The sequence below is a fragment of the Perca fluviatilis genome, chromosome 11, assembly GCF_010015445.1.
Source record: "Perca fluviatilis chromosome 11, GENO_Pfluv_1.0, whole genome shotgun sequence".
NCBI lineage: Eukaryota > Metazoa > Chordata > Actinopteri > Perciformes > Percidae > Perca > Perca fluviatilis.
In genome coordinates this window covers 17,875,084-17,901,495 of record NC_053122.1, presented here as the reverse complement: position 1 = coordinate 17,901,495, position 26,412 = coordinate 17,875,084, and the positions used below count along the sequence as shown (strand labels likewise).

The window sequence follows — 26,412 nt, the reverse complement described above, 5'->3', positions numbered from 1 at the left end:
AGCTCTGTGTCTCTCTGGAAAAAAAAGCCCTTGACTGTAATTGCTCTTTTGCACCGGCCTCCATGAAAATGGATTTTCAAATGTGAGTCTCCCTCCACCTTCCCTCTCCCCCCACCTTTCACCCCTCCCTTCCCAATCTAATTTGAACCAGAACGTTGTTATAGCGATGCTTGTTATTCCCCTCATTATGTGGTGAAATGGAAAAAACACAAAAGCACCTTTTGAAATTCCAGTCAGGAGAAGGCTGGTTCTCTGGACCGTACCATAATAAGGGGGACCTGACTCAAACTCATCTGAATTTTCCCAAAATAATTGTGGTTCTGTTAGACCTATGTAATAATTGTGGTTCTGCTGTTTTTTTCCTTCTTTTTCTTTTAAATCAATACAATCATGTGGGCTTAAACTACACTACTCAATATCACATAAAAATATTAATATCCCAGGCCTGAGCCACAAAACACACTGAATCATGCATGTTTTTTAGGCTTTTGTTTTTTTCACACAATTACCCACATAAATCAAAGCTTTGCAGTTTGTTTAATAAGAACTAACCTTTTCAGAGGGTATATGGCAAACAAAAAAATCCATTTAACACTGGGAGCAGTTAAGACGTCAACAAAGGTTTAGGACGAAGTAATGATGACCATTATATATATATATATATATATATATATATATATATATATATATATGTGTGTGTGTGTGTGTGTGTGTGTGTGTGTGTGTGTGTGTGTGTGTGTCTGTGTTTGTGTGTATACACACACACACACACACACACACACACACACACACACGCATATATATAAATAAATAATAATAATAATGTAAAGTTTACAAAATGACTCAATGAACAAGAGGGCACAACTTCGGTGAGTTTCTGCATAATAAAGGAAGGAAATCAGTGACACATATTAACAGTCCAGAAAGAATAACATCCAAGAGCGATGACATCTGTGAGCTTCACAGGCATATGGCTGATTTTTAAATGAAACCACTGGACAGGCTGAGTAGTGTTACCAGCCTGGGAACAGGACAGGGACGACATTCTCAAGCAAAGCATGCACAGGAGCTGAGGAAAGATATGGGATGGGAAGTCTGAGTACACTTGGAGAGGAAGATAAAGGAGGAACTTTAGGTCCAATTTGACTGAGCATCTGATTTCCAGTATGACTAATTCACAACAGACTTTCCTTTGAGTATTTCAAGAAAAAAGCGTTAGTATTCCACTTATGTTGGTAACCACCTGGGTCTTCTCACACAACTGTAACATCTGCAAGTGCTGCTATTTTTCTAAACACATGCTTATGAAAAAGAGAAACCTGAGAGGAGCAGCGCTAATGTAAGACCATTACGCTCAAAGTATCTGTTATTCTTTCATGATTCCATAGACTAAACAGTGCTAAGAGCAGTCAGTCAATGGGGCCTGTGTATATTGAACACTTAATGTTGTGAATAATTCATGGCGTGCGGTTAAGTTTGGAGAGGTGCTGTGGAACAAAATGACTAGAGGGCAGGTAATTGTTATCGATTTCCCCGAAGCCTCTCTCCTGTTGAGAGCAGCGTGGAGAGACGGGCTCCAGGACTCTATCAAAACCACAAAATAAGCCCAGTCTCCACTCTGCATGCCTGCTTGCTGGATATCTATAAATTTAACTGCCTTGACAAAGTGCCCAAGGATAGCAGAACCTGTCCAGTCAATCAATATCTGAGCAAACTGGCACACAGTCAGCGGGCCCCCAGGCTTCCTGGCAGCAGCGCTGGGCGATGCTCCTGCCATGATGGCTGATCATCCCCCCTGTCAGCACACTGCCAGCTCATTCTTAAATATTCTACAGGTCAGCTCTTTGAGCAGCAGTGTTTTGTGAAGAGATCATTTCCAAAACATTAGCTCTTTCTTGGACATTGTCAATGTCATCATCCCTTAACTCTAAGGACCAAATCTCCTGATATTAACTATTCCCTTAATGTTTTTAATGATTCATTTAGTAAAAGTAGCTATATATTTTTTTTTTAACTCTTAAAACACAAAATAATAAATGTATTAATAACTTATTTCCTGCAGGGCCTGCTGCTGCAACATCACATGAAGATGGGGTAGATGTCTGTCTTCCCATTAGGCTAACATGTGCCTATCACATCCTTTAGTCTCTGGGTAGAGGATGCCCATGGCGGTGCAGACATACAGTAATCCCCTGAGAACGGCTTTGTCAGTTCTGATACCCATGTCCCTCAGTGGGAAGCAGGGGTGTTACTGCCTAAATACCTGACAAATCCGGTTGCCACCTGAATACCGCAGTAATCCATCACGAACCTCTGATGGGCCTACAGAGGTGGATGGAAAGCCTGAGGGTGAATAGAGCTAAAGTTCTTGGCGGATGTGGTTGACTTTGACAATATGGGTGTAGTTGGAAAGAATGCATGGCTACATAACACAGCAGAGATCTAATAATGACTTAAGCAAACTTCACGGGGACTCCTTGTGTGTCTTGGCAAGACTCAAATCAAAACACGGTTTGGGGGAGTGGCATTGGAAGGCATGCAAGAACTATTCATGCAAAACACGACACATTTACACTATCATGGATTAGGGAAAGCTATTATTAATATTTCAGTTTTTTAAAGGAAGGGAAGGGATATCAATGTATTTATCAGAGGGTCTGGAAAGAATGGTTGACCTCACCTAAAGTCTGCATTAAATTGGGAGGAGATTAAGAGTGAAAATGACCAACCTTCACGCTGATCTGTTTGTGGATGAAGTGATTTGATGAAGGTGAGCAATGGAAGGTGGGGAGAGGAAGACAACACAGTGAAACAGTACAGTGTTTCCGTAGACACAGTGGAGGTTAGTGACATGGCCAAGATAGGCAATAAGTAACACAGCATACATACAGTACCAGGGAGAGAAACTCACTTTTACAAATTATCTATTTTTATTATTTGTCATTTTTCATTGGCATCTTTATCAATTGGTATTGCAATTAACAAATGACATTGTCTATATCTGTAATATCAAAAAATATTTTGATATTACAGATTTAGTTTGACACACTTACTGTAACAGGTGTGCAGTTAACTCTATTTGATTTCTTATCATTAAGGATAGACTGAAAGGGCATTTCTCATATCAAGAGTACTTGTTGACGTAAAGGACACTAGATGTGCTCCTGCACACAATCATTTTCTTCATAAAATTGACCTGAATTGATCATTTTGTAAGTTTCCCCTCTCTGACACACAGACACACACAGAGAACAGTATGAAGATATTTTGGTAAGAGAAAAGCCCGACTGCAGCACTTTATCCTCTGTGACATATTGACATGTCGCATGGATATATGAAGGAGTGCCAGCAGACAGAAGCTGACATCCCTCCTCCGTTGTGGGATAAGCACTTGACAAATGAGCGATCATGCACATTCACAGGACACTTGTGATTCTGCCCACGTTGATGGAGTCCACCTTTAGAGGAGGGTCACCAGAAGCGACCCACAGCAAACAAGGTGTGCACGCACCTGAACACATACAAACACGCACACACTCTTAATGGATGAGAAGTGGAAGGACATAAATAGATGCACAGACAGGAAGAGAAAAACGATCCACGATCCCCCCACCCCCCTTCAGTCTCACCCTCCCACACAGAAATATAAGGACATCATTTTCTGGTGACTCTGAAATGTCAAGACAAGGGTGCTGACAGTGGTGCTGGCTGTATTTTTGTGTACCAGCAGACATAAATTGGATCAGGTAGCTACAGTGAGTGGGAAAAAACAGATTCGCTGACACAAAACACCAACCCATAGCAAGCCATTTAATGCAAGTCTGACAGGTGTGTGTGTGAGTGTGTGTGTGTGTGTGTGTGTGTGTGTGTGTGTGTGTGGGGGGGGGGCTTGGGGGTGTGTGTGTGTTAGAAGAGGGTTGATAGAGAATGAAACCACAATTCGTTCTCCCATGGTAATCTTTTTGTGTAGTCTCAAGTAGTGGTAATTAGTAGTACATTTTATTTTAAGGCTACAGATTAATGTTCTAACCAGGAAGGATGGAATTATTAAAATGTGCTGACTTTAATCAAGTAAAAGAGTCTTATAATGTACTTAAAAGTAATATATATATATATATATATATATAAACACCATTAATCTTAGCACTGAATTGCAATAATTTGTACATCACAATGCATTAAGAATTGTAACATTAATGCATTTATTTGTTCACAGCCCAAGTATCAATTTAATTTTTTTCTGGAAGTTTTTACAGCCTGCTGCTAGACATCAGCACTGTAAAATGGAACAGTTGTCAAATGAAGGGAGTTCGCTTCCAAAACTTGTCATGTTTACAAGTTTTAAAGCAGATGTTGTAAGCTTCTAAATCTAAAACACCTCTGGTGTCTCGGAATAAAAACAACAACATATAACAACAGGAAAGGAAGAGAGGCATGTCAAAGGCCACTTGTCTTGAGTCCCTCATGTTTTAAACCCAATCAAGCAGCTCTGTTATAGTACGGCCCCAGGTCTCGTCTCCTCATTCTTGCAGCGGTAACAAAGATGGGAGTGAAAACATGGCTAGAGCCTTTGTATTCCATTGAAGACAAGCACACTGTTAAAAGGTTACGGTTGGTTTGATTTCTATCTCTCCACTGGTGTGGTGAGTCTGGTGAAAAAGTTGGTTTCGGGGCCAACAGGTTGACAGCTACCTGGGTGGTGTTACAGACTAGCTGGGTCTGGGGGCCCTGCTGGCGCCACGCCACACAACTACTGTAATTACCTCTGAGGGGGGAAAAAACAGAGTTTGCACCTGTGACAGACATGCTCTGATTAATAGACGAGACTTACATCCCTTCCTTCGCCTTTGCTGTTTGGCTGACTACCTCTCCCTGTCAAGATTTAAGATCTAAACCTTCTGGAGCCCACAGTGTTTAATCTGTAAATGTGATGCTGCTGTGGTCCTTGAGGATGATTTTTACCTCTGATTCCTCTGATCCAGGAGGAGGTTCTGTCTGTTGGAGAAACCTTTTACTCGGATACTTTCCTATCAGAAAAATACTGATTCTAGTATTAGTAGCGCACATCTTAGCGAGAGAACAATTTGTTAAAAAAAATTAAAAAAAATAAATAGACCTCTTAATTCAATTAAACGCGTTATTGACGGCGTTAACGCAAACCCATTTTAACGGCGTACATTTTTTTATCGCGAGATTAACGGCCTTTTTGGCCAAGCAAACTGTGTAGTTTTTTTCACATGCTGTTGCAACAACTAGTAACGTTAGAAAAACTACAACACCACACCGGATCTAGCTAGACCGGACAGGCACGCCGCACACTCGTTGTTAGGGCTTGCGAGCCGGCCAAAGAGTAGTAGGCTAACGTTACGTTTTGAGTGGATGGTGAGCGCAAGACGCCGAAATGGATGGCAATAAGATTCTGAATGGAAAGTTTGCTTTTAAAAAGTTGCCAAATGCTTCCATTGACAAGACCAAAGTGATTTGTGTGTGTTGTCGTTGTGAACTGAGCTATCATCGCAGCACGTCCAGTCTGAAATACCACTTGATGGCCAAGCACACAGCTGATGCGAATTCTCCGCCCCCCCCTCGTCAAAGCCAGGCGACAAAAGCACAAACCAAGCCGATCCACTTTTCCATGTTGATAAGAGCATTAAAATGAGAAAAAGAATAGATAAAAATGATATTAATGCGATTAATCGCGATTAAATATTTTAATCGTTTGACAGCACTAAATTTAACATTTCCTAATCAGTGGTTTGTAATTCTTTGTCTGGAGTAGAAGCAGACAATTGGACACTAATTTACTTAATTTATCTTGATGGATGGAAAGAGACAGTGGAATCACCTGTATGTTACACTACTGTATGCTTTTACAAAATTATGAAGTGATAGCCGAGTGTGTCTCTTTCTTACCCTGACAATTTCACTCCCTCCTTCCTCCTCCACCCACACTAACAACTGGAGAAGCTATTCTGTTTCATGTACATCAGACATGGTGGTGTTATCCGCAGGGGTTGAGTGAGACTGCTCTCTCTCCTATACTAGCTTTTTTCCAGGATGGGTGCAATGCTGCCCTTGCCCTGCATTAGTCTGCTCACGGAGACACCACAACAAAAACAAACCCTGAAACTCCAGACCCCTCCACGCCGTTAGGAGCTCTGGGTTGTGCGGGACGAATAATAGAGCCTTTTGATACAGTCAAAATAAAAAAGCAAGGAGGCCTGGCATGGCTTTCGATGCCAGAGGAGGAAACGATTTCAATGCAGCTGTTTTTACAGAGGCTGCATCTGGTCGAATTCACAGCCAAACAGGAGGTTGAGGTTAGTTCAACTCATTGGTATGGGAGGAATGGCAAGGCAAGGATAATGGTTAGAGAATAGGGCTGCACGATATGAGGAAAATATCTAATTGCTAATTATTTTTGACTGATATTGCGATTGCGATATGATTCACGATATTGGAGGGAGTGATCGTTTTTGTATCATTATTCTCATTTTCATAGAAAATTATTAACATTGAAAGAAAGACAAAGATTTTTTTCTTTAGTCTGTAGGATACGATTCGTAGTTCTGCAGCACCACAATACTTAATTCAGAATGGCTTGACACATATTTTGCCATTAACAAATACTGCGATTTGGATATTGCACTAGTCCATACTGCGATTTTGATACAATTGTGATAAATTGTGCAGCCCTATTAGAGAACTGGTTGAAGTAGTGAAAAAGAGCGAAATAGTGGTTTGAATGTGGTCATCAAATGTGGAAATTAAAATCAAAGGCCCTGTTTTTTCCACGGGTGTTTTCACTTCCTGGCTAAGTAGAACTCTGCTTTGATTGAAGGTGGACGGAGCTATGCCGAGAATGAATCCATGCACTGATAAGAATTATAAAGGTGTAACTAGTAAGAAAGATGTCAATCAAACACAGTCTGCACACTCCCACACACACTCCTGAGAAGAGTTCATCATCCAAAATAACTGAAATCAGCTGTGTGGCTGTACCATTGGAGGTACAGTGTATCTTAAGGCAGAATTAAGATGCATGGTCACTGGTGAGTGAACAACACTGAGAATGAAACAGACAAGCTGTTTTAAAAGGGTTGCATTGTTGTTTGTGGTTTGCAAATGTTTGATACAACAGAAATGACAGATTAATTCAAGAATTGAGAGAGACATTTGACTTTACCTCGTACGTAGAGATTGGCAGGAGCGGAGTAACGGGTCCCAGCACTGTTCATGGCAACACATTCATATTTCCCTTGGTCGGACTCCTCGCTGTTCTCAATTTGCAGAGCTCCTGTGTAGAGGATTAAAAATGTAGCTGTCTTGACAGTTGTGGAATATGAGATGTAATTTGGCATGAAACCACGGCAGATATCTGTACAGTGACTCGCTAGAGAGCCTGTAGTCAACCAGTCTGACACAGTCCATGCATAATTAAGTGTCCCTCTGACATGGACACAGTTTTGAAATGAAAATGCTTAAGGCAACATAAACATTTAGCTGATTTGGCAAGTTTAATGAAACTGCTAACAGAATATTTGCCTAGTCGTGTTACGGAGAAAAAAAGACCATGACTGAGGGTCAATTAATCATCTAAATAACGTGTCACATCAAAGTCTGATTAGGCCTTCTGCTTATGGAAATAACTGACAATCCAAAGTGTTTGTGTCATGGAGGGTTATTTATCTCAGCCAGATATTAGAACAAGGCTAAGCTATACTGCCGAATAAATACAACAAAAGCAGGAGAATGAATAATATCTAATAGTAATATTTAAAGAACTAATCAACCTGCTGCTTAATGTCGACAACTGTGCAATCTATGTTTTAAACAGTTTTACCAAAGGATATTATTTACAGTTATGGGCCTCAAGAGAAATGCTACTCTAAATAAGTATTCTGAGGTTTTGAGCTGAGACCAAATAATGTTTTAAGTTATCCTCATTGTTAAAATTTGCAACCATATTTAACCAAAATGAGTGAGTAAAATGTAAACTGATGACTCAACTGTTTGTCAAAGTCATTATTTTCTTGATGGCCTAAGATTTAGCTGCAAAACAACTGCCAGTGCAGGTACTTTTTCTTCAATCTTGGTTGAGTATGCATTTAGCAGTGAAGTCATAATTGTGTTCTTCCATTACCAACTATTTCACAATGCCTCCCTGAAGCCCTCAAGGGAAACACTCCTCTGCCAGATGGCTTCGATTAGTTTTCACAATCCCAAAAAGCTGTAGTCATCAGACAGAAGGCTAACATGTTGTTTCTAACAAAGCATGAAAGCCCAGGAGACCTGTCTTTGTGTGGTCATTTTGACACTCCATGTCCATTACCATCATATTATCGCTCCTAATGAATTGCAAATGGCGAGTTGTAATTTGACAAATTGAAAAAGAGACCTAAAATAGCAAAACTTACCTGCATCCAACTATTTAAAAAATTAATACATATTTAAAAACAAAACTACTTCTTTGAGCAATACATATGTATGCCACAAGTGAGTGATGACATTTACCACATCTCCAAAACAGCATGGTACTAGCATGAAAGGCAGCCAGCCACCATGCAGTTTGAAAATGCCAAAAATACTCAGCATAGGATGATTTCAGGATACATTTTTTTCACATCATGCAGTATGAGATGAATGCAACAAACAGGTTCACCACCAACCAAAGGGGACTCGAATCAAGACAAGACCAAAAAAGAGAAGTGAAACAGGGCGGGGCAGTAACATGTGATAATACCACCTCAGATCTCATGACAACATATCTCTCCAAGGTGTTTGCTCTGCACGCAGAGCTCATCGCTGCCTGATTCAGCACTGACATGCACTTGCATATTAATGCTGGTGTCACCAATCTGTCAATCTGCCCATTCTCCCACGGGAGAAAACAGTTTGAGTACTACAGGAATATAGAAGGTTACTGCTTTGGCAGTTGTCAGAGGAGCAACACTAAACCCCTTCAATGCTGCCTTAACTCCTAAAGAGTTAAACATTGAATTGAATATGGGCTGTATTAGGAGCCATGGACGCACAGACAGTGAGACAGACAGCTGGTAGGTCCAAATGTATTCAGCGTGCCGCAGACGTCCACTATTTACCTCACTGTTGTTGAACGGAAATCATGGTTTCACTCAGGGGAAAAGCATGATTACCATAAAAAGGGGTTGAAGTTTCCACCTTAACAATCTCGACCAGGCATCCTGTTCCCATGCTGGGCCGTGCTGCATAGGCTGTATGCAAATGCAGCTATTTCAGTTTACATTGAGGCTGCATAGAGGAGGCAGGTAGATCCTCTTGTGGCCACAGTGGCCTTTAGTTTAAAATGCAACTCCTCTGCCCTTTTTGCTGAAAAGCCAGAGTAGAGGCTAAAGCCGAAAATGTTTCCCTGTGAATGTGTGTGTGTTGTGTGTTCATAAACATGGTTCATTTCTAACAGTAAAGAAGAAGCCTTGAAAAAAAATTATTTACAGAATAACAACTTGGATTTGCTTGTGCATTTGCATTTTCCATTCTCCTGACATGACAGGGTTGGTAATCATTTGTTTGTTAGGGAGCAGACAGCAGACAGGACATGGTGTGAAGAGACAAAGGGGGAAGTTGAAGAGGGTGGGTTGGCGCTAACAGCGTGGATGAACCTGGTAATGTGGCGTTTGGGGGGAATGCAGGGGTCTGATGTGGACGTGAGGGAATGGTGTGGAAGTGATATTTTCCATCACACTTATCATCCTTACCTCTAATTGGTGTACCACCTAGGTGGGAGTAATTTCGATGCAAACAGGGTTGAGAGATTAGTTAGTAATCCACTTATATCAGTGGGAGAGAAAAACATGGCTTTTGACAGGCCACAGATAAAAAGGAAGAAAAAAAATGATACAGAGTAGAAGCCAGTGACAGTAAATGCAATGTGACAAAGTGTACTTAATCAATGCTAAGAAACAAGTATACAGGTTGGACTTTAAATGTTGTCTGTAAATGACCAAGAAAAACCACAGCATTTAAGAAGGATCCATTCTCTCAGGAGAACATTTTGAAATATCATGCCGCTGCTTTTGTATTTGCAGACAACAGCTACAGCCACAGTTTTGCTTGCTTCATAGTAGCATTCAAATAGTATGCAGTTTAAGCAGATTTTACAATTAAGCTTTCTCATTTAAAATGACCTTACTCTTTGTGCAGAGTGCATTTCTGTTGAAAGCAGTTAGTAAAATGGGCAAGAGAAATTAATAAAAGTCATACACAATAAATAGAATGATGCACAGAAAAACATATTCAGGTCAGAGGTATTAAATTGAAAAGAAGTTAGTATCTCTACAGAGTGAATGATTTGGATGGTGTGAAAATAGAGACTAAATGTGTCTGTGTGCTCACTAAAAACCGAGCGAGTGTGATACAATAAGAGGAATTGGTTCTGCCTTTTCAGTTAAACTGTGGCAGCAAATGAATGCGCTTTTTTTCTGCCATCGCAAAATTGGCCTCATTTCAGGTCATATGCTGTAATGTAAATCCTGATACGGCAGCAGATGACAAGAAAGGGGTGGTGGATAAAAAGAATTGTTAGTCTGAGGGCATTACATATCAGCATATTTCCAGGCACTCTCACTATTTGTAAGAAAGAAAACTAATTAAAAGTTTGTTGCTCGAAGTAAAAAAAAAAAATTAAAAAAAAAAGAATCACGGTTTTAGGCACAGTTATAACCTTGTTATAAAAAACACGATCAAACAATTAAGTAGTTGTGTTATTATCTAATTTGTGAGAAATCCGTATCTAATTGGGGTCGTGATTGTGTTAGGGCCTCATTTAAATGGACAGTCCAAGTGAACATGCTCCAATGACCTGTATTCGCCTTCCGCTGGGCAGCTCTAGTGCCAGGCTTTTTCTGGAGTAGCTCTCATCTTTAATCTTTGGGGCCTCAGACCTGCAGCCTGGCCTGACACTCTTAAGTGAGGTAGATTAAGTACGGAGTCACGAGACTGAATCTGGTCAAAACCCACTAATCTTTCCACCTTGCACCTTTTCCATCTGATCCAGGTCAGACAAGCACTGTTTATTTATCAAGTGGACCGCTACTGTGAACAAAGAGCACCTCATAATTTTGCAAGGTTGAATCCGAGCTAGTGCATCATCGGCTGGCCTCATTGTCACCCAGCTGCATGTTTAAGAGGGGATTAAAGAGTATTTAATGTGGCGAGAAAAATTCTCTTTCTGTACTTTGGATGGTTAAAAGCTCATGCATCACTGTCAAAGATTGCAGAAATTCAGGAACAACTTCATTCCAACTTCTGTGTGACTTTATAAGTGGCTGCAGCTGTGAGGAATACAATTCTGTAAGAACTCCACTAACTAATCAATGTGACAACTTTGAATCAAACTTTCATGTCCTTTGTGATGAAAGAGAATACATGAAGTCATATATGACTAGAAAGACATTTTGTGTTTTCACATCATCCTCATGTCTAGCATGTCTCATGTCTGTCTGTGTTTGATGGCATATTGTACTCTGCAACTTTCCTTAGCTATATTTACATTATCAGTATGTCATGTAAAGTTACACCTTGAAGAAATAAAATCAGATCAAATCAAATTGTACCTGAACGAAGCTGTTTAATGCGCCCGTTGCTGCTGCTGATGTCCACAGGAAGCATGTCCTTGAACCAGGATATCTCGGGGTCCGGGTTTCCGCTGGCGGCACACAGCATGGTGGCAGTCCTGGTCTTTTCAACCACCTTCAGCTGAGGACCCATATCGATGGTGGGAAAGCCATGGGGGATCTGGTTCTCTGAAAATTTAGAAGGGCAGATTTTTAGTATATCCAGAGCCACAAAAAAACTAAAATGTAGGGGTAAAGCAAACAAACAAACAAGAAGAATAAAAACATGCTTACAAAAAGATTCTGACAAAATAGGCTCTCAATTGCTGTGAGAGGCGTTTAGTGCTTTAAAGCTGTTGAGTTGGCAAAGACAGAGAAGAGGATGAAAGAGAGGAAATACATTTCAGGTGCTACAGGCCGAACAGTATTCAGAAAGCACACACACACAAAAGTTAGTGCAAGAGCAGAATATACTACAGGGAATGGAAGATCTGGTATGATTTGGATTTTAAATTTGGTTGAAAAAAAGTCTGATTGATTATCATAGCAGCCTTATTACCCAGCACGGGGAGTCCCAGGTTTAGACAGAGGAAGGATTGCAATCTGTCTCTGGGCACCCATGCATAAATGAGCCGCCTTAGGCTTAGCAAGCTAAACAAACCTATTTGAATAATCCAACTCATCATTATAAATGCAACAGCATATCCATGACAACAGATACAGTATAATCCTTAAAGCACAATTTGGTATTCTAATGTATAAGGTTGTTCTAAAATATATACTGACATCATATCATAAGATTAGCAAAATATGAACAATAAATAGTCCTGGGCTATTTCAGACTCAGCTTGGCATATCGGATTCCAAATGTCATCAGGAAGAGGTGCATCCCAGCATACAGTATCTGACATTTAACACTTACAGTATGTGTTTCTATTATGGAAAACCTACAGTCTAGTCATGAGAGTAAACAGCTACCTTACAAAGGTAGACAAACTTGTTTACCTCTGAGTTCTATCTCTCTTATTCAGATTAAACTACGTTGAGTTTTGACAATGTTTGTTGGTGGCAAAACAGTAACTGAAGTCTTATCTTTAAAATAAATGACCCAAATGATTTACGTGTTTTGTTAATAAAACATAAAGCTGCACAAAAAGGTCATTAGCATGGCCTAATTGTGCTGCAAATCCTAAATCAGACCCAACTCCCACCTGCCCTCATAATAAACTCTAATTTAACCTCTGGACAGCGTTAATAAGGAGGAAACATGATGGCCCTTGAGAGGTCTTATTATCAGCTTGCTCTTAAAACTTGTAATCTCTTTTATCTTTTTCCTCATGTGTAGATTTGTCCCTGAGGCCAGAGTGCTAAAAGGAAATCCTGAGAACAGTGCTAATGATCGTAACTCCTGTCTTTGGTTCACCATGAGGAGATACCTAACTGCAGGTTAAGCAAATGATAGTTGGTCTACAGCAGGGGTGTCAAACTCAATTTCACCAAGGGCCACACTGGAAATGACGATCACAATAAGGGCCAGACATGTTGAGTTTATTGACATGCTTTTATTTAGCAAAAAATAGTCAATTAACTTTGTATTATTGCATGTCTCATATAGCTTTCTCCCATACAGTTTGGTCGACATAGAACCCTAAAAAGGTCAGCAAAAAAGTTTCTTAGCCATCGTAGAATTTAGCAAGTCATGAAAAACAAACATTACATTTTTAAAAGCAGCTGCCACCCAGCCGACTCACAACGACCTGTTTCACAGCCTGAATATTAAAAAAAAACTCTCTGCTTTGGCGGGGAAATCTGAGTCTCAAAGTCGGCAAATTTGTCAAATTCTGCACGGCAGTGTCGCATAATTACAGTATGCAAAACAGTTTCCTGATTTTTTTGGTGTGGTGCACAACTAGTCGGGCAAAAATTTGCTGTGAACCTAAATTGAAATGCAGGCCAGATCGAAATTTGCAAGGGACCAGATTTGGCCCCCGGGCCTTGAGTTTGACACATGTGGTCTACAGGGATGAACATAATTAATACAAGACAGAGATTTGTCTTTTTAAGAAAGATTAGGAAATACATGTCCATCATAGGATTACAGTGTCACTAAAGTATAACAGAATGGTCTACTAAAAATGAACTAATGAATAAATTCATTCAGGAGAATCTGTGTCATGATAGGTGAAGAGAACAATAACAAGTCGTCTTTGCCCACGGCATTTATTCTCAAACTAACGCCCTGGACTGGTCAACCATGTAAGACTGTGATTGAGAGAGAGCCAGCATTCTCTGCAAACTTCCCTAACTAATTAAGATATGAAAGTTGTTGTTCACTCTGGACTCATCAGACACAAAACAAATATCTTCTGTTACAGTGTCCATTGTGAGCTGAGTAACAAGTGAGACAAGGTTGTCTCACATCAGTCATCAGCTATGAGAAGAACAATACACAGTAATCTCCTATATGTAGGAATACCTAAACTATAAGCATTTAGTGGTAAAAAGTGATTCTCCAAGACCCAATAAATGCACCTTTAAAAATCTACTTCTGACTCATTTGTTCTGTACTTTATTTACTCAAAGTATTATTCGGTGCACTTTTTCTACTTTCTTAAGCAGACATTTATAACGTGGACCGATGTTTTGATTTGATTTGATCTCTAATATTACATCAGCAAGAAGTCTGTCTAACTTAAGTTCAAGCCTAAGGGATGCATTTAATAGGATTTTTCCTCTTCACTTGGCTTCTCTCAGTCAAAAATCCATATGTAAACGTATATGGCTGGAGCGCAAATAGGTGCATGGGTGTTGTACTTTGTTCTGATCCCCAGCAGAGCAGTTGTTCCTGCTTTCACCCTTGTGTTTGGCCTGTAGCCCGGATCGTCTCATATTCAGATTTAGTTGACAGATCTCTGCATGGCCTCTTATCTTTGTGGTGGGGCTTACTTCCTGTCTAACGATATAGGATTTGTTTTCAGACATCCAAACTGAAATCAGGATACCTCTACAATACAGACAACTACAGCATAATGAAAAAATACTGGACAATTTGTCATTGTATGAATAATGGTAATAGTAGCGTCCTGTGCTCCTCTGTGGTTTGCTCTGTCTAACCTTCAAAGATAAAGAGAAGGGAAAGGTAGAGAGAGAGAGAGAAAGAGAGAGAGAACTTGTAGATACACACCCAACATAATGTTAAAGCTGCAGTCATTTTCTGAATTACAGTTTATTTAGAAGAAACAAAAATGTGCAAAATAATACACTCCTCTGCTATTCTCCTTTTAAGGTGCAATGTGAGGTAACCATTATTTATACCAACCCTATAGAGAGCTGAACTCTAGTCTCACCTACGTACAGTTTACTAAGAACATGTTCATAATGGCTACAGATCACCTGAGAGGAGGACCCTTTGTGCCTGCTGACATGGACCCAATTTTTGGATCCTCCCCAAAAAATGCCTTTCATAGATTTATTTTGTATACACATATTTAATCAATACATTTTTGTAAATTTGTTAGTTTTATTGCTCAGGAGTAATCTTTATAGAAAATGTAAATGTTTAACGACCTTGTCTTTGCACAAATGATGAAATTGATGAAGAACAAAGACAAAAACCTTGTGAATATAGAGGTGTATCCACATGTAAATAATCCACTGAGCGTGGCTTCATTTGGTGTGATCATTTTAACATGGGAAATTGTCGAATGAGACTGGCCAGGCTGCCTGTACAGTAAATGTTACACAAATGTAGGAGGAAGACTAGCTTCAATGTTATTTCCATAGTGTGTACTGTTACGGGAACATGATATAGGTTGGTTACTCTTAGGATAGTGTAAATAATACAGAAAAGCAGTTCTATTTCTTAAGCAAACAAAACAGATTTCATTGGTGTAGAAATAAAACAAAAACACAATCCCCGACCAATTTAAACTGTTAACACAAAGGAAAACAAAACCTTCCACGGCCTGTTTAAACTGATAGGTAAGATTTGAGCCCCGTCTGTCTTTCCGTCTACTCCAACTCCTGTGGCTGGACTTGTCTGCCAACTTGTCATCTCAGGAAGACAAAGGCATGCCTTTGTTCAGTCCTCTTTAATTTGAAGGGAAAAGAAAAGGAATGGGGAAAATTGAAGAGAATCCAATGAAATTGTGCAGGCAATGTAGGTTGATGTTTGTCAAGATAGTGTGTGTTTTTAATTAAAAAAAAGGCCCTCTTGTGCTGGAGTATAATTCATCAAAAAAAGCTCCACTTCTCTGTCTAGTCTGGGCAGGAAAATATGAGTCAGGCTAAAAGCCTGTGATAATGTCACACAGGCGATAGATTACTAAGATAAATAATGTTGCAATAAAAAAACTAAAAAATACCAATGTCATGCATGACATAACTACCAAACCTGTAATTCATTCTGCATGTATGCAGATTTAACAGTCCGAAATTATGCATGTTGCATGCAAACCGTTGTACTGCTGCTAATCTAATATAGCGTAGCAGATGTCTCACTCTGAGAAGTTCAATCTGTCTTAAAGCAGAAGGATTTAATGAGACTTATTTGTGAAGTGCTTCTGTGATACAGTTGTTACAACAAAAAGTAGAAGAAATGCCCTGGTTTAGCAATGAGTAAGGCCAGAGGCAGAAAGGTGTCAGACCTATGCTAGGTAAGCAAGAACTGGTTCTACCATGATGTGAAAAATAAGGACCATTGTTCTCTCAACAGCCGTTTATCACGCACAGAGTAATACTGCATACGAGCAATTTAGCAGATAAACCTGTTTGTAGTGGTTATAGCAGTTTGTTAGAAAAGAGAGGGCAGGAGGGGAAGGCTTTATGGGGTTTTGTGGTTGTACTACTCAATTAGGACAGCAGTGGGGGCCTTGACTATACACACAAGGCATGGGAAAACATTGGCAACATCATCTGTACAGAGAAAATTACAAATATGGTAATTAGTGAAATTAAGAAAACATGATACAGTAATCATAAACTATTGTGTCAAGGAGGAGTGGCTCTGCTTTAACAGCCACAGGCAGGTGAGGTAAGATTTAGATGAGGGGAGAGAGGGGGAAGAAGTAAAAAGTAGGGGGGAGGGGAGGAGAAGAGGAGGGGGCAGGGGAGGGGTGCATGCCAACCTCCTGCCAGCTCCAATTACCAGTGTGAGTGGAGCGTGGCAGCTAGGGCGATGGGTCTAATCAGAGCCCTGCTGAAAGAGACCCGTCCCTGTCCTCCTGTCCCACTGAGAGGCTGCTGGAGCTCAATCCCACACTAACGTCAGCCAGCGTTTTCCCCTCAACTCAAACACACTCATCTCAATAGGGGAAAACACTCCAGACAACCCAGTTCCTTCATAACAGGGGAGGCCTGACACAGTGGCACAAGATACAACAGTTCTACATAAAAACATGCCTGTCTCATTTCAATTTCAGTATCTCCTTCCTTCATACTCTCAAGTGCAAAAAGTGGTGAATGGCATGTGCAGCTATGAATGTTTTAAATGAGAGTTGCACCAGAGAAAGGTCCTTTTACAGCAAACATGCAGTCATGAAACATATGTCGAAAAAATGTGTCGAAAACATTGCTACAACGTGAACAGGAGTTGTGTGCATGCTTGCAAGCTGCCCAAACCACATTGCTTAATTCTGTATCAATAGTTAATCTAATTCAGCATCAATGTGTGGCATCAAAAATTAAGGTGATAGACTGAGCCTTTCTTAAGTTCCTTCTCTTATGCACCTGAGCTGATCTCATTTCGAGCAAGAAATAAAAGGCCTTATGATCTCCACATGTGCCTGTTGCCAAGTGATGGATGACAACAATTAAAGGTGATGTCTCCTTTGATAGTGGGAACCAAACGACCACTGTGACAGCAACACAGCCACTTGCCTCATGAAATATTACTGCTCTAAAATCTACCCTTTTAAACATACATCAGTGGACTGTCTTTGTAGGTTAAAAAAAGCACACTGGTTTATGCACTGCTAGAGAATATGTAGGCCGTTTGGATATTTAATTTGTCTGTGTGTGGGGATGTGTAGCATTAAGCTCTTAACTGATGGCTAAATGTTTGAAAGAGGAATCTATTGTGTTACATTTGTGAGAAAACAAAGATTACAGTCTAAGTATTTCCTATGTTTAAAGGGCAACTATTATATAGCATTTCCAGGATTATACTTGCTTTAATGTTAAAAACTTTATTTTTCTCATACCGCCCATGACTGCTGCACCTGTATTCACCCTCTGTATGAGATGTTCTGTAGGAGCAGAATGAGTACATAGCAGGACTTTGTACAGTGAATCACCAACAAAGGCTTCTAAACCAAATACTACACAACCGGACATGTCCCGGCAGTAAAGTGACCGGAATTTGGGGAGAAATTACCAGCATTGGCCAAGATTACAGCTATGTCGCGTTAACATGTAGCTGCTTAATAGTTAGCAGTATGCTAACGCTAGATTGTAGTGGAATAAGGCAGCACTTTCTACAGTCAAACTGTTGAAACTGGCGTTCAGAATAGTTGGAAATCTGAACGTTTTAGCTCACAATATTTTTGTCTACAATACGTTTACCTCATTAGTTGAAGTTTTAGCCACGTTTAATATCAAAATCCAACATTATAACATTGTAGATATGACAGAAAACACGGAAAAGCATATGTCCCCTTTAAAGCCTTTTAAATGTTCACCTTTCCGCCAGCCCAACCTGTGATGGACACTAAATATAGTGCAAGAAGTGTTTTCTACGACTCAACTGGTCTTGAGGCAATCTGGCAGTAAGAGCAGACGAGTCGTCTACAGAAACAAAGCGCATGGCCTGCAGCTGTTTCTAGCCAAGAACATTGTCGAGACAGACATTTGCATCTGCCTGAGACACAGAAGTGTGAGACATGTTGGCGGCAGCAAGAGGTGCAAACAGATAGCCAAAGCTAAGATCAGTTCAATTGAAATAGCTCTATGAATAGTTAGATCGCTGATGGTGTGTAAAACATTCAGCAAGTTCACTTGGAAAATGTTTCACTGCAGAGGATTTATGAGGAGCAGCACAGTGGTTCACTATTTACAGGTTTGAACCTGCTGGCTGGCTTTCTGTGTGGAGTTCTCTCCATGCCTGTCGGGGCTCCACTGGTTTTTCCCCTTAAAGACATGCAGGTTGGGTTAACACACCTCCGGGCTGTAAGTTGCCAGCCTCCTGCGACACTCAAGGATAATAGAGTATAGCTAATGGAAGGATGGATTTATGACGAACACAAAGGTGATGGTGGTATTACACTCTGTTGTTGGACTCAGTAACAATACATGGTTGCAGCTATTACTTATTAACATTTTCTGTGATTCAGTCAACTTTTACCTTGTATGTCTCTGATAGGTAAAGTACTACTTGCTGGTGTTCCTTCTGAAATCCTGTGACATTCAGGCAACGACAAAAACACCCCACAGAAAAGGCTGACAGACCCGACTGGTATTCATGTAACTGCCTTGGTGCTTTTGACTTGCAAAACATCAGGGGCAAGGAGTTTTCTCACATTTTCTGCCATAAAGGGCATGTGAGCAGGACCCTCCTGCTCCTCAGAGAAATACTAGCTGGCAGAGCTCCCACTGCAGAGGTCTCCTCAGCAGGAATGGCACGGCACACCCCTACATCAAAGACCCAGCAAGGAGGCCATTGATGTAATACTGTTGTAATGACATGAATATGGTGGAAATCTCCATAGTAATGGAGGCAAATGTACAATGTGCATGAAATGTGCATTGAAATAAGTCTTAATACGTTTAAGCCTGTTGTTTCTGGCACACTATCTCTTAGACCAGGTGTTATGGCAGTTGCTATGGCGGTAGTGCATCAAACAAACAGTGCTCAGGATAGATGAACTGCACACACTGACACACCTGCATGCAACGGACCGTGACAAAAACATCATAACAAAAATACTGTTAATGCCATTGTTAGTACACTCAGTGCTACATACTAGTGGCCGTATCACAGCGCTGTTATTCTGCTGTTTATCCAAGTATACTTGGAGTAAAAAAGACTGTAATGCATGCCATGACCTTTGAAATAATACACTTTTTTGTCTGGCAGAGCAGAACATTTGGCCTTACTTCCTTGCCTACAGGCAGATAATCAATAACAGTCATCTAATTCCCCCCCAACTCCTTCCTTCCCTCCCTCTTTTTATCATCTCCCTCTTTCCACTTTCCTATTCATCTCTGTGTCTCCCTTTTTCTCCTATCTGATATCATACTTCCACTGTCGTCAGTATGATCTACGACCCTGCCAGATGCCCTGCGCCTGTTATTTATGCTGTGGCGCACCAGTTAGTACATAACCGTGGCCTCCGACCATTACTGGAACCCAAGGGTGGTCTTCTGAATTCACATGGTTATGCTGACCGAGTCACCTTGTAGTACAAGCACTGCTGCACTGAATCACATCCTCCATTAACTACCCTATATGAGTAGCACAGCTGTAGGCTTTCATTTTGAGATTACAGCTCAACGTCTTACCTTGTGGTCCTACCAACAGGAGTTTGATTGAAGACCCTTGAGATTTTAGTATTAGGGAGTACACGGTTTGTGGTTTACTACTCATTTTAATGTAACAGCCTCTAAGATGGAAAAACCTAAGGGCTCATGGTAAATTTATGTGGTAATACGATGTGGCTAATAAGGCAGGCTATTCCTCTAGGTGTCTTGGGAAAAAAGAACAAGGACAGGACCAAAAATCAGGAAGCGTGACGGTTAATGAAATCGGTCTACAAAAGGAAGCAGAGCGGTGGTTTGCAAATAAATGAATTAATTGATCTTCTCCCCAACTCAAATTAATCATCGGCAGAGCTTTATTGTGACATGTTTAGTGTAATTACAGCAGATAGGGATGGCTTTTATGAGTTCTGAGAAAGGCAGTGGATGTACTGGAATGTGGCAGGTTCTGTTAATTAAATCCTCACGACTGGGCTCCTGTGACAGCCTTATACTCTCAGTCTGGGAGTCAATGTTGACAGCCTCAACTTTGTAGTGGTTTGCAGGAGTGATGGGTGTTAAAAATATCACTCTGTGACATGACCTATTAACTGCTCACCTCGAAAGAGGCAAATGTAATCACGTCATCAGTGCTGTTCAACTGTAGCAAAGAGGCGAGAGAAATTGATGACCTTCGACCATAAATTGCTTGATGGCTGGTATTATTCTGTGGTTATAGTGAATTAGCTTGCAGCTATGAATGTTTTTAGGAGTGATCAGATCCACATATTATCACGTTTACAGTAAAACCTACTACCTATATCTAAGGCTAATAGTCCAGTGACCATTTTATTATTTTGTTTTTGTAGTTGGTACAATCTTGGTTCTGACCTCACCAATATTTCATCAGAAAAAAAAACAAAAAAAAAACCTGCTTTCTCCAACAGTCAAAGTTAATCATTGGCTGTTGTTCTTATCTTACAAATAAGAAAGAAAGAAAAGAACTACTTGGTGAACATGCCCTGACACTGTGAGTGTTAAGCAGGGCAGACCTGAATCCGAGCATGCTTGCTCAGTCAACCTCCCCTTGCAAAACAGGTTAAGATATATAAAGATAAAGATATTGATGCTGATGTAATGCATGCAAAATCAACAGTGCCTTTGACAGCTGTAAGCAGGCAGATCAACCACAACTTTGAAAAACACAGCTTAGCAGCTTTGAGAAAATGGGACTATGCCTCTTAAACATGAGAAAAATGTCAAGTTTAAGGCCAAGCTATAAGGCTGATAGTGAGTCAAGCCGTTCTCCCCTGCCTTCTATGGCCCAGTGGGTAAGCCAAGAGGGCTTGGTGTGTAAATGTGTGAGGAAAAGGGGTCAGGGTGAAAGGACTCCCATTAGCCAGCTCATTGAGTGTAGGTATTAGAACCCCCCTGACGTGCAGTGGGCCCATCCATCCATAGCCAGTGAGGGCCTGGGGAGCCATTGACTCATTGGCCTGCAGAGCTTTAAGGTGGACCTTGCTCTTTACCTGCTGGGGTACAGGCCCAGGGCTTCATTATTAACAAATAAAGGAATGCCAGGTGAGGTTTTTCTTATATGCACTGTGTGTTGTTTTTATTTATTATTCCTATACATAAATAGAAACGTGTAAAATATGATGCAGCAAATGAAATATAATCAAACAGTCTGGCCTTAAATATATATCACATTTTTGTTGAAGTTGTATCAGTGATGTGTTACCTTAGTCATTTTTGAGGTGGTGTAAAGGGTGGGCAAAACATTAGAAATGTTATTATTATTAATGCTATTGTTAAAATATAACTTCTGCTCTTATCAACTGTTAGGCAAATTATATTAATTTCAGCCCACTTCGGATTTGGGGGTGGCAGTAACTCTGTCATTAGGGAGTTAGGTTGGGAACCGGAGGGTTGCTGGTTCAAGTCCCCATACGGACCAAAGTATGGTGGTGGACTGGTAGCTGGATAGATGCCAGTTCAGCTCCTGGGCACTGCCAAAGTGCTCTTGAGCAAGGCACCCCCAACTGCTCAGGGCACCTTTCCATGGGCAGCTCCCTCACTCTGACATCTCTCCATTAGTGCATGTATAGGTACTGAGCATGTGTGTGTAATTCAGGCCTGTGTGTAATGTGTATAATAACAAAAGAGTGAAAACATTGTCATTTCCCCTTGTGGGATTAATAAAGTATACATTATTATTATTATTATTATTATTTGCATTGTGATGGTTTTCCTGTGCCATGGAGAGGAAATAAAAACAACTGTTGAATTAGAGAAATGCAGCACAGTGGAGGGGACAGGTTGAACCATGGCTGAAGCATAAAACACGTTTAACTAAAGCAAGAAAAAAAGATGAAGAAATTAGCAAATTGATTCGATACAAAAATAACACCATAAATGTCTGCAGGGCTCAGAGTGCTCAGGTGTAAGTAAGCGTTTGACTTGCATTTGACCCTTCAAATATCAATTTGATTCAGGAGCGCATTTGTGAGTGACAGTTTCCATCACCATCTGTGTTAATGTTCAGTGAGGCCACTTATATTTCTGGAAAAATAATATTGGATCTTCACATTTAGATGCCTGACTATCTCTCCCTGCTGGGCTCTTGTCTGGTTTAGCGTGAAACACTCCAATAAAAACATCTGGGCTCAGATATTCATGAGCAAGTGCATACAAACATAGAGAGCAAAAAGGTAAAAAAAGATGACCTGGTTCTTTGCTTGATACTTACTAATTGAGGAATTCGAATGTATATACGCATGGTGTACAAGCATGGTGAAACACTATTGATAATCACATCAGTCATGCTCTCACAAACAGGTCTTCAGTAAAATCTGTAATTGAATAATAAAAGCCTGTTGCAGCGGTTTGTGGCAGATATTTAATAGCAGATGTCAATTTACGGATAGCCCTGTCTTTTCTGGACAATGTACAAATATCAACGGATGTGCATGTCTTGTCACATCTCCAATATTTTCTGAAGTCCAGAGACAACACCCAGATAAGGAGTTCAATATGTCCTGAGAATCAACAGTAGCCAAGATGTCAAGTTTAAAACTACTACAGCAACAATGTTTTACTGTAGCTGCTATGTAGTATGGAGCGTGGACACATCAACAGGAACAACAATGCAGTACTAATACTTTTCCCCCACTGTGATCTTCGCACAAAAGCAGTATTTATTGCGGGAGTATTACTGTACAGGTGTTACTATACAGTCCACCCTGTGTAGGTGACAATACACAAGAGACAACAAAGATACATTTACCTGCACACAATTAGTTTATATTCAGCAAGAGGAATGGTTTTGATGCCTTCCCCCAAAGACTGGAGTTATAATAATAATTATCAATGCATCAGATGATACTAAATTGCATCTACATTCATTTTGCAATTTTCTTTTTCTTGCTTTTTGTACTTAAAAGTGTGTTCTTTGGGAGAAAGTCAAAAGCTCTGACCTGTTAAACTCTCTGAAAACCACTGGCCCACTCAAAATAGGATAAATAAGTCCCGGCATTCCTTAACACCTTTCAGGATGTTGAGTTTTCACCAAAGTGGTTGAAGTTATGGGATAAATTAGAGAAATGTAAATCCCTTTTTGAGTCATTAGGACAGGCTGCAGATGTGTTGTGAGGTTTTAATACCAAATTACATGCTTTCAACAATTTATAAAGTGGCGGGGAAGTAGCCAAAGCTGTAATGATCAAGTGACTTTCAAAACCGGTCTCTCTCTCTCTCTCTCTCTCTCTCTCTCTCTCTTTCCCCTATCTCATTCTCTCTCTCTCTCTCCCTCCCTCTCTCTCCTTCTCCCTCCCTCCCTCCCCTTACGCCATAGATATGATCAGCACTGACGACGCAGACATACCAGACATTGCAGTCTTTAAAGATTCAGCTTGCCAAAAGCATGGATTGATTGATGAGTACAGATGATAAAATATTGCCTTAAAGCAAGAATGACTCCATCCACACATCTACATATAACGTGAAAAGAATTAGTTCAGTGTCAAACTAATCTAACGGGGTAGATCAATTACCTGTGGTAAGTTTGACGAAGATATCTATTGATCATACTACATTCATCCTAAATGATTTAACTTACCAGACTTACTTTTTTTTTTTTAAATCTGCTTCCCTGTTTATTTTTTATGGTAATGTATTGATCACACACAGAAAGACTACAACAGAAGGTCAGATATAACAAGCTGGCAGGGATTCTTAGAAATGTAGTGACCTGCTCAAGGACACTCAATCAATATGGCTGCCAGGTTTTCTTTTAAAAACTAATTTTAATATTAATTAATAGTCTGATTTTCCAAGTTTATGTTTGTAATCTTTTTATTTACCTGTGGGTTTTGGTATAGCAAATGGAGACTACAATATAGGTGCTACAGCCCTAACCAAACCTAAAAAGCTATCTGTCCCCCTTACAATGCCCAAGTCCTTGGAAGTAAGGATGTGAGGATGCAGATTGGGTGGCCAAGAGGGTTATTTTATTCTGCCATATTGTGTGAGTCCTTGGGAGAAGCATGCATAGACAGATGCAGTTTGTATCTGTCAGGCTAGATATGATCTACGATGCTGGGCCTCCAGCCAGCAGATGGTGGGAGAAATTAAATCTGTGACAAAGACCGACACAATGGAGCTCAAAAATACAGTATGGGGTGTACACCTGTAGTTCGGTGCGTGTGTGTGTGTGTGTGTGTGTGTGAGGATGCATGTCTCTGACTGGTTTTGTGTGCGTGCAAGTTTGTGCTTTTGTATCCTACAGCATGTAGTGACAAATAACAGCCCTGCCCCTAAGATGGAAGCCAAACCTGTTCCACTACAAGTAAACGCAAACTTTCACACCCTGCATCCTTTTCATTAACATCCTACAGTATATAATGGTAAACATGAACTTACTATTTACTGTCTTCAACAACATGAGGGAACATCTATAAAAATTGCAGCATGAACATTACAGATACCCACGAGCATTCAAAAAGAGAATCAGAGAGAGTGAAAAAGTAAGGTGGGGGAATAGCAGTTACACAACAGACCTTATTTTGGTCATTGTGGATGATTTGAATAGCGCGAAGGAAAGGAGAGGATTAAGTTGTCGGAGGAGCAGGGCTTGGTATTAAATCATTCCGATATAGCTTCTGTATGTATTTATCTTGCCTGGGAAGAGGCGCAATGCGATTTCTATGCTGTTTATCCAGTCAGGTTTGTTGTCCGCACTTGCCTGGCTCCTAAGATATTTATTAGTGGCATTGTGTCTCAGTCATTTTTTGCCTTTGCAACAGGGACTATAATGCATGGCAAGCAAATAAAGGCCTTTTCTAACCAGCGAGGCCATAATTTGTTTACTGCTACCAAACACAGGTCCACTAAATACAGTCAACACAGTAAAGTTGGGACACTGTACTGAATTCCATTTAGAAATCTTTTGAACTATGTGCAGAAACTGATGAGTTTTTAACGCTGTTGTATAATTATGGCCTCTTTTCCAATCTTAAAGTTAGAGAGGCATAACATGGACTCATAGTGCAGAACTCTATTAATATTACAAGGAGCTGTATCACTCCAGAGTTTGATGTTTGACAAGTTTTCACCAAGCAAGGGGCGTATTTCTTCTCCACTGGAAAATCTTTGAATCCTTGCATATTTCTCATTTGACCTTTCCAAAAAAAATTTCATTTTTTTCTCGACATTACATGTTCAGAAATGAGTTGCCAGGGAACTTCAAAAACGGTGTGCAGCCGATCTGAAGAAGAACCTTTTCAATTCACACTCTGACAGCGGAGGATTCTGGTAATGATGAAGCTTTTGATCTGGTACCATTAGATAACATTCCTTTTCTCTGGAGACAGGTCCGCTGTCTTCCAAAGGACAAGAAAAGGTTCTCCAGCACAGCAGAAAAGTCACAGAATATACCTGAGATTCTGCTCATACTTAAAGAACATTCACGAGTCACAGGGAGCTCTGCAGATATCGGATTGACATTTTTATGTTAGTTTACATTTTTTTTATTTAGAGGGATTTTGCTAAAACTATTGAAAGTTACAGTGATAAAGTAGATAGGGGTTGAGGTGTTCACTTTCCTGGGGTTTGATAGGACATTTGATTAAAACAAATGACTGCAACAACTTTGGCTAAAGTTAAGATTTCCGGCTTTTAGCTTGTTTTGGAAATACAGAACTAATGAAGAGCGAACAGTAGTGCGAGCCATCTCACGCCATACAAGTAAATAAGAGCAGAATTAATGTTTGTACAGTGTTTTTTCTCTGTGATATGTGACCTACAATTGGATGTTTGTGTTGAATCGCCTTATCAAGTACTGTATCTTGCTGACTTGTTTTCACTTGGAAAA

At 40.2% G+C, this 26,412-nt stretch overlaps 1 protein-coding gene across 27 annotated transcripts in view; it reads right to left on the bottom strand.

The window, feature by feature from the left end:
• The window catches only part of LOC120567749 (receptor-type tyrosine-protein phosphatase F), a 179,909-nt gene that overhangs the window by 66,198 nt on the left and 87,299 nt on the right, over nucleotides 1–26,412 (bottom strand). For 11 of the 27 annotated variants that reach the window (XM_039814731.1, XM_039814741.1, XM_039814733.1 and 8 more), the window contains exons 5-8: nucleotides 11,592–11,780; nucleotides 9,735–9,752; nucleotides 7,187–7,297; nucleotides 2,730–2,741 (exon numbers count right to left, since the gene is read on the bottom strand). In XM_039814731.1, the coding sequence (XP_039670665.1) occupies nucleotides 2,730–2,741; nucleotides 7,187–7,297; nucleotides 9,735–9,752; nucleotides 11,592–11,780 (330 nt within the window). The remainder of the gene's footprint in view (nucleotides 1–2,729; nucleotides 2,742–7,186; nucleotides 7,298–9,734; nucleotides 9,753–11,591; nucleotides 11,781–26,412) is intronic. The other 16 variants (XM_039814740.1, XM_039814746.1, XM_039814752.1 and 13 more) reach the window with 3 other exon arrangements.